The sequence below is a fragment of the Echinops telfairi genome, unplaced genomic scaffold (assembly GCF_000313985.2).
Source record: "Echinops telfairi isolate 266 unplaced genomic scaffold, ASM31398v2 ScPeMD7_18;HRSCAF=68, whole genome shotgun sequence".
In the NCBI taxonomy this organism is placed as follows: Eukaryota; Metazoa; Chordata; class Mammalia; order Afrosoricida; family Tenrecidae; genus Echinops; species Echinops telfairi.
This window is the reverse complement of record NW_022103915.1, coordinates 71895312-71906848: the sequence shown is the minus strand read 5'-3', so window position 1 is coordinate 71906848 and position 11537 is coordinate 71895312. Positions and strand designations below refer to the sequence as shown.

The window sequence follows — 11537 nt, the reverse complement described above, 5'->3', positions numbered from 1 at the left end:
TGAGAAACGATGTACAAATGCGCTTTACACAATTGATGTGTGTATGGAATGGGATAACAGTTGTATGAGCCCCTAATAAAATGTTTAAAAAAAAACAAAAAAAACCTTTAATAAAACAAAGGAGAGAAATAATTTTGAAACCTCATAGATTCACCCAATCCAGGATCTCCTTTACAGAAAGTAAATTTCACCTGTTTGTTAGAAGAGTAATAGTATTTTTTCTCCTGATTATTTAAAAATCTTAAACCATTGATTAGTCTTTGGCATACAAAATAAATAATAGGTTTCTTTAAAAATATTTTCTTGTGCAGCCATTTTGTTCTTTTGTTTATAGTAGTTAAAAAAGGAAATGCTTGGAGAAATGTTTGGTGGGACATAAAAATAACAGCTCTTGCTTGAATTGTTAGCATGTTTGTTCTTAGTACTGTGCCACTAGGGAGTTAACCTGGAGCAATCCCTCTAATGAGAGATCAGTGCCGTTTTTATCAGATCCCTTTGAGGAGAGCTAGGGAAACCTGCCAAGCCTTTATAGGACATATGAAGAGAGTTGAGGAAGAGAATTCCTTTAAGAACTATGTTGGTGTTTTTGCTGGCATGGGCATATCGTGGTCAACAGAATGGACCCACATGTACTGTAACGTGACCGCTTTCATGGGTGGCTAAAGCCTCATCTTCTCTGAAGACTTTATGTTGTGTGACCTTTCATCTAGTGCCTTGCAACTTAACAAATGTACAGCAATAGTAAGTTATTAGTGAAGAATATTTTCCTTCCCAACTTTGTTCCTCTGAGCTAATAAAAGTGGTAAGGCTGCTAGCTAGGACTGAGTGAATTTCTCCAGTTTAAAACCGCAGATGTGATATCTACTGCTATGATGTCCTGACAAGAGCTGCTCACTGACAAGGGAAACTTTAGTGCAACATTCATTGTGCAGTAACTATTTGGTTTGGAAGTTGTCTTTATTGTTATTTTAACATAGGAATGATGTTTTGGTGTTTGATACTTGGTTTTGTGTAAGCTAAACAGGATGTCTTATTTTGATGAAATAACTGGACATTTAATATTTCCCTAAAGCTAACTAAAAAATTTTTAAACAATATTGTTTTATCTTTATTAAGTTATAATAATATATGATGACTGTTTTACCAGTGTTTTTTAATGTGATTTGAAATGAATACTGAGTATTTTTAACTTTTGCTTATTTATTTACAGGTATTAAATGCTATGCTAAAAGAAGTATGTACAGCATTATTAGAAGCAGATGTTAATATTAAACTGGTTAAACAACTAAGAGAGAATGTTAAGTAAGTGAAATTAATCAAGTTAAAAACAGGCAACACTAAGTGTAGCTTGCAGGTGTGAGGTGATGACTAGAAAGTTTTCTCTGTCGGGGACCGTTCCTGCTGTATTGTGCTGGAATAGAGTAGAACTCACTTGTTGGAAGTCTTATGTATAGTATGTTGCCAAAATGATGGTTTTAAAACATAAATTAGATATGACTTTCATTTCATGATGCACTCCCCCCCCATATTAACTGCTACTTTATTTTGATTTATTTGATTCTGTACTGTATGCCATTTTAATATAAAAACTTTTCATCAGTTCACATTCTTTGTAGACTTATTTTCTTCAGCCTTCAGGTAACATTCAAACTTCAGGCCTCTTCAGTGTTAAAATATTTGGGGGAGGGGAGGGAGGGAAAAAAGAGGAATTAATATCAAGGGCTCAAACAGAAAGAAAATGTTCCCCCAATAAAATGATTTTTTTTAAAATTAAAAATCCATACATACCCCCCCAAAAAATAAGGAAAATGTTTTGAAAATGATGATGACAACACATATACAAATGAGTTTGATACAGTTGGTGTCTGGATTGTTATATGAGCTGTAAGAGCCCCTAATAAAATGATTTAGTTTTTTAAAATAGTTTTTTTCTTCTCATCTTAGTGTATATCTCTCTGTCTATATTCTAAAGCAATAGAATGTGTGGCCTCGGTTATATTTATTCGGGAGACATATTGGCACTTCACAATTCTAGCTCTTGTCATACACAGGCCATCCCTTCATTTTGTATTGTCAAACCGGGTAATAAATGTAGAAATAGTAATATGTTAGCATTTAGAACTAAAGTTTTATTTTCTGTTAGTTATAAAGACATACAGACAAACAAATTAATGCTTTCCAGTAATGAGAACTTTAAAATAAAAGCCTTGAAAAACGAGCTGAAGTTTTACATCTGATATGTCATTGTAAAATCTTTTGTGATACAAACTTTTGAATCTGTAGCAGTTATGTACATGTCATTTGAAAAGCTAGTCATATGAGTGAGTTATTCTTAACCTTGTTTGATGTAGAAATGTATATTTTTTAGAGTGTCTTAAATGATTTTCTTTCTCTCTTCTCCAAACTGTGCCATCATAAAGGTCTGCTATTGATCTTGAAGAGATGGCATCTGGTCTTAACAAAAGAAAAATGATTCAGCATGCTGTATTTAAAGAACTTGTAAAGGTAAAATTATGTAATGTTTGTGCTATGATTTTCTATAGCCTTAATGAGTAGAAATAACACTAGCACTAAAAACAAAATTACTATTTCAGAATACTATTATGTGCTTTTATGTAGTGTTCATATGTATTAAAGCCTTAAATGAAAAGTGTTAACTTTTCTAAAGGGATTTAATTTTATGATAGAATTTTCTGACTGCAGAATTCTAAGTACAGATTTGAAGACCTTGTAACAGTCCCACTAAGGAACCCTGGTGGTGCAAATGTTAAACACTCAACTCTCTAATTCTTTCAGTTCTATAGAGTCGCTTCTGATTCAGAGTGACCCTATAGGACAGGGTAGAACTGCCACTGTCCAGTCCACAGTTTCCGAGACTGTATCTCTTTACAGGAGTAGAAAACCTCATCTTTCTTCTGCAGAGCTGATGGTGATTTCAAACTGCTAATCCTTCAGTTAGCAGCCCAATGTGTAATTCATTACCCAGTGCTAACCTAAAAGTTGATGATTCATATCCACCCAGTGGCTCAGCAGGATAAAAGACTTGGTGATCAGTCTAGGAGACCCTCGGGGCAGTTCTGCAGTGTCATATAGGGTAACTGTAAATCATGAAAGGAGCTGTCAGGAAATCAGACAATGAATTGCATTTGGCAAACATGCTGCAAAAGGCTTCTTGAAAGTGTTGAAAAGGAAAATTGTCATTTTGAAGATTACAATGTGTCTGACCCAAGCCATGGTATTTTCATTTGCCTCATATGCACACAAAAACTATATAGTAAATAAGGAAACCCAAGGGAGAATTGATTCATAATATAGATTATGAAGTTGATGAAGGTGATTAAATGTACCATTGACAGTCAGGAAAATGAACAAATTTGATCAGAAGGTGTACGGCCAGAATGCCCCTTAGAAGGTAGAGTGGTGAGACTTCATATCATGTGCTTTGGATGTGTTGTCAGGAAGCACCAGTGTCTAGAGAAGGCCATCCAGCCTATTTGATAAAGTAGAGGGTCCATGGAAAAAAGGAAGACTGTGAGAGAGATTGCCACAGTGGCTGCAACAGTAGGCTCAAACGTGGCAACAAATGTGAGGATGGCACAGATCAGGCAGTTTTTTATACAGTTGTACATAGGATCACTATGAGTTGGAACTGACTCAATGACACCGAACAACATGAGTCATTATCAACTCAGAATAACAGTTTCCCAAATTTATTTGGCCTACTGCCCCCTTTAAAAAGGGGGGGAAATTACTGAGTGCCCCCCTGGTACTGAGTATAATATAGTACATTAAAATTAAAAACTTTCATACTATAGCCCTCAGAAGAAAGATGGGACTTTGTATTCTTGTGAAGAGTTACCATCTTGGAAACCCACAGGGGCAGTTCTGCTCTGTCCTATAGTCTCACTTTGAGGTCATCCTCTCTTGAATGTCAGGTATTGCCCAATGAGAGTCCTGGGTAACGTAAATGGTTAACACATTCAGCAACTGACTGAAAGGTTGGACAAATTACTGCAACAGCTCTCTTGAAACTTAAACAGCAAAGATATAACTTTGAAGATGTAAGTGTGCGTGATCCAAGCTATGGTATTTCCAGTCACCTCGTGTGCTGGACGACGAATAAAGAAAACTGAAGCAGAATGGATACATTTGAATTACATGTTGATGAAGAATATTAAGTAGACTATAGACTGCCAGAAATGAGCAAATAAGTCTTGGAAAAGGATGAAGTATAGTTAGCTCCACAGACATGAAGATGTCAAGACTTCATCTCATATACTCATACTTTGGACATGCTAGCAGGAGGGACCAGTCCCTGGAGAAGGCAATCCTGCTTGGTAAAGCAGAGGGTCAATACAAAAGAAGGAGACCCTCGAAGGGATGAATTGACACAATACCTGCAACAGCTGTCAGGGTGACACGGGCACCGGGCAGTTTTCGTTCTGTTGTATGCAAGGTCACTATGAGTCGAAGCCAACTCAGCCGCACCTAATAAGCTGGACCGGGTTTAAACGTGGTTTTGTTTCTTCAACCTCATGGGTTTTCTCTAAGTTCATTTATGATATGGAGTATGTCACCTGTGTGGTATAATCTGGGGTGGGCTCCATAAACTTACTCTTAATGACTAAATAGTAAAGATTTTAGGTTTTGTAGGCCAGATGTTGTTGTGCTAAGTGTGGAAACAGGAAATGAGTGGATGTGACTGTGTTCCAGTAAAACTTTATGCCTCGTTTGCCAACCCTGATTTAGGACATTCACTATTGCTGTGGCTTTACTATTGTAAGCACATTCATCTTTCAAGTTCCAAACAACTGACTCACAAATGAGTTAATTTTGTAAATAAACTTTTAAAATGCTCTGTGCTCTTTACTTTGGGACTGTCATATGTGAACCTTAATTTTCCACTGTCATAACATTAGTGGTTATTTGTTAACTAGTCCTCTAAATAATAACTTAGAGACTAGAACTTGATCAGTAGAGAATTACCATTTGGAGATTTGGCTGACCTGAAAAGTCTTTTACCTATAATATGTAATGTTACTCATAAACAAACATTTGTGAAATTGAACATTGATCAGCGCAGTCTAATATAGTAGCCACTGGTTACATGAGCATTTGAAATATGAGTAGTACAAGTTGGGATACTCTGAAGTGTGAAATACACACCAGAATATAAGACTTCCCATGAGAAAAAGAAAGCTATAAGTTTTATATGGATTATATATTCAAATGATAATATTTTGAGTGTTTTTGTTTAACGAAAACATATTATCAGTATTACTTTTACCTGTTTTTACATGGAAAACGAGTTACTGGAAAATTTAAATTACATATATGTATTGCACATCCATTTTTGTATTACTGATAGAGTTTGTTCCAGTGACCAAACTTTTATTTCACACTCCAGCTTGTTCTAAAAAGGTTTTGAGATCTCCTTCTCTCTTAATTGGGTCAGAAATGCAGGCTTGATTATAATTTCACAACATAGTGTCAAATTCTGAAATTTCACTGTGGGAATAAGAAGGAATAGTAAAGTTGTACAAAAATGATAGGACTTTGGGAGCTTTTTACATTAAAGTGGTCTTAAATTATAATTTAAGATTTAAAAGGTATAGAGGGAGAGTTTCTTACTGGAAGTATGATAACCTGATTTTATTTTATTTTTTGGATGTAGCTGGTAGACCCTGGGGTTAAAGCCTGGACACCCACGAAAGGGAAGCAGAATGTGATCATGTTTGTTGGATTGCAGGGGAGTGGTAAAACAACAACGTGTTCAAAGGTAAGTCCCATTTGATACACACTTACACCTCCCCAACCAACCCCCCAAAGAAAGCAAACTAACTCATGGTGATGATATGTTTCTCTGCATCAAGTTTCATATTTGAGCTAGACTTTATAATATAATAGACTTTATAAAGTTGCCTTACAATTTTGTGTTATGGTATATTCATGTGTCCATAAGGATTTTGTACTAACTTTTCCTATGATAAGAGAAAATTTTCATAGTATTTCTTTGTTGTTCTAAGAATGATAGACTAGTGTATAATATATAATTCTGTTGCTTATATTTACAAAATGACTCTTTGGGTCCTTTAAGAAGATAACTATGATTTTTGGAGAACATGAAATGTTTATCTTACCATTTATATCTAAAAGAATCCCTTTTTAAGTCTTCCGGTGACCCACTTTAGCATAATACATATCTTCATTTTGTATATCCTTATGTTCATTTGTAATTAACTATACTCTCTCTTCCCTAGAATTGAGTGACTCAACTTTGTTAACATTTTATTTTCTTCCACAAACCTCAATTATATTATAGCTAATAAAAGGCAGATTTACTTCGTAAGAGTTGAGGTTTTTTGTTTGTACCTAATCACATTAACAGTAGTGAACATTTTTCACTCTAGTCATTTGCTTTTCATTTTACATTTTTGAATGTTACTATATGATTCTGGTATGGTATAATTAGAATTTTAATTTTTCAGAAAATATACTGTATTAAAAATATTTTTTTAATTTTCAGAAGAAATATGAACTGTCACTATAAGTGAATAAGAAGGGTGAACAGAGGATGTTATAAGTATCATAATGTATATTTATTGATAACATTATATTTTAATCTTCCCAGTTAGCATATTATTACCAAAGGAAAGGTTGGAAGACCTGTTTGATATGTGCAGACACATTCAGAGCAGGTAATAAAACATTGGAATTTGAACATTGTTCACTGTATTTTTCATTTTCCAATGTGAGGATTCATTAACTTTTTATCTCTTAGGTGCTTTTGATCAATTAAAACAAAATGCAACCAAGGCAAGAATTCCATTCTATGGAAGGTAGGTTCCTGATTATCATTTTGATACGCATGCCTCATTTTGTCTGACTTTTATTTTATGCTCTCTGGTCAAATTTTGGCCTGCTGCCCCCGTTTCAGGGGGAAAAAAATTAGCACTCCCCTGGCCATTGAAAACTGATACTGTAACCCATAATCCAGTGTCAAGTGTAGGTATCTGCTTTTGTAGCCCCCTGCATCTGGATCATTCCAGTGCCACCCAGGGAGTGGTATCACCCATTTTGGGAAATAACTGATATACACCATAAGATTAAATCCTTTCTAGAACAAGGTGGGAGTATGATTAGTAAGTTATTACCTTTTATTATAACAACGTGACACTTCCAGAGTAGACCAATTTTTTTTTTAACCTTTAACTCTGCTTGTACCTAACCTGTGTAGCCTGCTTTCCTATCTCTTCCTACTTCTATTATTTCTTTTAAGACCTCTCTGAAGAAGCATTCCTCTTCCACAAAGGAGAGATTTCCTATCCTTTTTTCTCACCTCTCTGGGATATCAGTTATGCATATGTTGGACTGCTTGATATTATCCCATAGTTCTCTGAAGCTCTCATCATTTATGTTCTTTTATTTTTTCATGTAATTTTTATTGATTTAAATTTGCTGTTCTAATGATGTGGTAAAAAGACGGGGCTTTCTACTCTATAAAGAGTCACAGTTGTCTTCCTTGCCCTATAGGATTGCTACGAGTCATTATTGACTCCATGGGAGCGAGTGTGGTTTTGTTCTATTGCTATTGATTTCTGTTGATATAATGTTAAAGTTACTCTTTTTCTCCCTCCAACTATTGTTGAATCTGAACTAGTGAATTTTTTTTCATTTTAATAATTGTACTTTTAAGCACCGGAATAGTTTTTCTTAATAGTTATTAATTTTTTTCTACCTCTTCATTGAGTAGACCTACTTTCCTTTAATAATTAAAACTTACTTAAATACATTTTAGAGAATATATTAACAGTTTTGATGTTTTATCTGCTACATCCAACATCTGGACCCTTGCAAAGTAAATGTCCAAAAATTTTTTTCTTCTAAAAATTAGACCATATTTTCTTGTTTGTTGATAGGTTTAGTATGAAAGAACTTCAGAAAAGCTCACAGAGAAATGGAATGAATAGATAATGGAATTGCTGCGTGAACTTTTTGAGCCCCCTTTTTATATTGATGGATTCTGTATTTTTTCTTTCTTTTTTTCTAAACTTTCTCTTGTGCATTGAGTGAAGATTTCCTGAGAAAATCAGTTTATATTCATTATCTCAGACACATTTTGTGCAATCCTTTCCCACTTCTTTGCTTTCTGTTTTCCTGTTTCTATTCCTTCTCCTTTCCTCACCCTTCTGAACTTTGTCCTTGGGTAAATGCTCTTTTGGTCTTAACTGACTGTGATTCTAAGGACTGAGTACTCCACTAGTGTTACTGTTCCCCTTGTAGACCTGTTTGGCTGAAAATTGAGCCAGTGGGGTGAGTTCAGTTCCAGACCTGAAGGGTGACTAAGGGCCTGGGAAAATGGAACTGGACTTCTGCCAGTTTCTCTCTGACCAATGATCCTGGTAGTTTTTATGATTTTTAATTTAGTTTCACATTTGCTTCTCACTCCATCCGGGGCTTTCTAATGGGATTTGGAGCAGTTGGTAATGGTTGCTATGCTCCCTGTTGTTTCCTATTATATCATTTAAAACATTCCATGTTTATTCATTCAAAACTAAGTTCTCATCCATCTCTCTGTTTTATCTAAGGAACAGATTCTCATCATTGCTATTCATATTTACTATGCTTCTGTTCTATTAATTTGTGTGCTTAGTTACTTAAGAGAATCAAGTTTAGATTGAATTTAGGGAGGATTTATTTGAAGAAATAAGGAGCCTTGTTGGTGCAGTGGGTTAAACATGCTAACTCCAAGGTCAGTGGTTCAAACCCACCAGCCTCTCCATCAAAGAAAGATGAAGTTGTGTTTGCTCCTGTAAAGATTTGTAGTCTCAGGAACACTGCCATATAGGGTTGCTTTCATTTGGAATGAACTCGTTGGCAGTGAGTGGTTTATTTGAGGGATACACTTTTTTGAAATTATTCATATAAATGATCGATTATATTTTCAGGGAAAAAGTTTTAAAAAGACTGATTTGAAGGTATTAAATGAATGATCTGGTTTTGTTAGTCATCTCAATCATCACCTTTTTTGGCTGGCCAAAAAAGTTAGTGAACTTTGTAGTATGTATATTCTTTATTTCCTTAAGCCATTTTTTTTGGGTAATTTCTAGCATATAGGTTAAGAAATAATGCTATAAATTTTTTAAAGAATAAAAAAGTTGCCCGTGTTTTGACTTCTGTTGAGCTTATAGGTATCAGTACAACTATAGGTATCAGTACAACTGCTCTCCATATGGTTTTCAAAACTTGATTTTTCAGAAGTATATCACTTGGCTTCTCTTTAAAGGCAGTAGCCTCCAACTTTGCAGTGAACAGCTAAGTATGTTAACTGCTTATCCTCCTCAGGAACTACCTTTGAGGATAAGAACTACATCTAATAATGTTTTAAAACTCAGGAGGATATCATCAATTTACAAATGATACAGTTTAGATGATAATAATTTAAATGTTGGCCAGAGTATTAATCTTTAGCCAGGGTTCTCAGTACCATTTATGAATAATCTCTGCTTTCCCCATATAAATGTTAAAGCATACTCTCTGTGCATACTATTAATAATGATGGTTCCCACTGGAATGGAGAAAGGAAATGGGACGGAAATGAATTAGAGCTGTGTCTCTAATGTTAAATGTACAAATCTAGAATACAAGAGGACAGTTACATTTATCCTTTTGTGCACCAGATACAAGTTTGTAGGTTATGTTACCTGCCCTCTCTTTATAAAAATCAATACCATTTTAATGAAACAAATGAAAATACCAGTAGTGTTACATTTTAATTGTCAGGTGTGAGTCTGTTCATCCATACTTTTTTCAATACTTATACAAATGAATAGTCACATAGATATGTGTGTACAAATATATTGTTTTAAATTAAAATGGGATCTTAGTGCTTTATACCTTGATTCCTGTGGCACTGGTTTTAAAGGATGTGTTAATTATCAAAACTCACCAAAATGAACAACTTAAAACGGTGTATTTTATTGTATGTAAATATACTACTTTAGGGTTGATTTTTAAAAATGGGATATTGGTAATTACAAAATGGATAATACACTGCTTAAATTCCTTATATGGCATCAGTGTATTTCATTGTGTGTATGTATATAATCTTATGAATGTTTCTGACTAGAATTTTTTATACATTTATAAATTTTAAAACTGGCATCTTATAGTTAGCAGCCCAACACGTAACCACTCTGCCACCAGGGCTCCTACAAACTGGCATCTTTATTACCTTGTTAAACATCAAATAGTGCTAATCTCTCTTATTTTCCATATTTTCTTAATTGTTCTCACTTGGCTATTTTTCTTGATGGATTTTAGAATTCTTTATCAAGTTTCAAAATGAAAAATTTCCCTAATACTTTTATTTACATTTAAATGTAAATGTAAATACATTTAAATGAATTACATTTAAACTAATTCATTTGAGGTTAATTGATAGCTTTACTGTACTTATATAGTTCCATTTAGAAACACACTTTGTATTATTTGTTCAAAAACTTTATGTCCTTACGTACAATGATTTCATATGTTTCATACATGTATGTACCTTATTACATATATTTCTACCTGATGTTTGTTACTATGCTGTTATTAATATTTTGGGAGGAAGAAACATGTTTCGACATTTTATGTCTTTTCATAGGGAGTCCAGGTGGTGTAGTGGGTTACATTTTGGGCAACTAACTGCATGGTCTGCAGGTCAAATACAATTTGCAGGAATGTGTCATAACAGCATTAGAAAGAAATATACAGCAACTACATAGTATTTGTAGTGACTATACTTTTAACAAGAAGTAGAGCAAACCTTAAACGTCTAACAATAGGTTATTTAGTAAATGATAGTGTAACCCTTTGATGGAATTCTATGTAGAAAAATTGTTTTACAAGGCTATTTATAGATTTATAAAATGCTCACAAAAGGATGTTAAACAGAAAAACAGGGACAAAACACTGTCATGGCAATTCACTTCTTAAAGAGATGAGAAAAAATTTAGCAAAACCGCTCATTTAGAAAACTCATACAGCAAAGTCATAAAGGGTTTTGTAATTGGATACTTGTATACCAGCCTATAGTGCTCTAGAATTACATGGTTATGTTTATTAGTTTTTATATTATTCTTCTAAATTAAAATTGTGATCATTTGGCTTTTTCAGAATAGATTAAGAATAGACTAAAGATTTCCAAATTAATAGAATTGTCCATGTTAAATAGCTATACAGAAATGGATCCTGTTATCATTGCCTCTGAAGGAGTGGACAAATTCAAAAACGAAAATTTTGAAATTATTATTGTTGATACAAGTGGCCGCCATAAACAAGAAGACTCTTTGTTTGAAGAAATGCTTCAAGTTGCTAATGCTATAGTAAGTGGTTTTTAATGTAATGTCACTGTAAGACTTTCATTAATTAAATTATGAAATTGAGTTTATGGGCAATATGATAACCAAGTATCTGTGTGATGAGATCTGAATTTGTACATCACATTTGACTTCCGTTAGAGGTGAAATTTTCATGAGTATCAACACTTTTTT

At 33.9% G+C, this 11537-nt stretch overlaps 1 protein-coding gene across 2 annotated transcripts in view; it reads left to right on the top strand.

Annotated features, from left to right (window-relative positions):
* Positions 1–11537, top strand: part of SRP54 (signal recognition particle 54) — a 45774-nt gene that overhangs the window by 18153 nt on the left and 16084 nt on the right. For both annotated transcript variants that reach the window (XM_045287957.1, XM_004698526.2), the window contains 6 exons: positions 1211–1302; positions 2421–2505; positions 5675–5779; positions 6632–6698; positions 6782–6839; positions 11219–11369. In XM_045287957.1, the coding sequence (XP_045143892.1) occupies positions 1211–1302; positions 2421–2505; positions 5675–5779; positions 6632–6698; positions 6782–6839; positions 11219–11369 (558 nt within the window). The remainder of the gene's footprint in view (positions 1–1210; positions 1303–2420; positions 2506–5674; positions 5780–6631; positions 6699–6781; positions 6840–11218; positions 11370–11537) is intronic.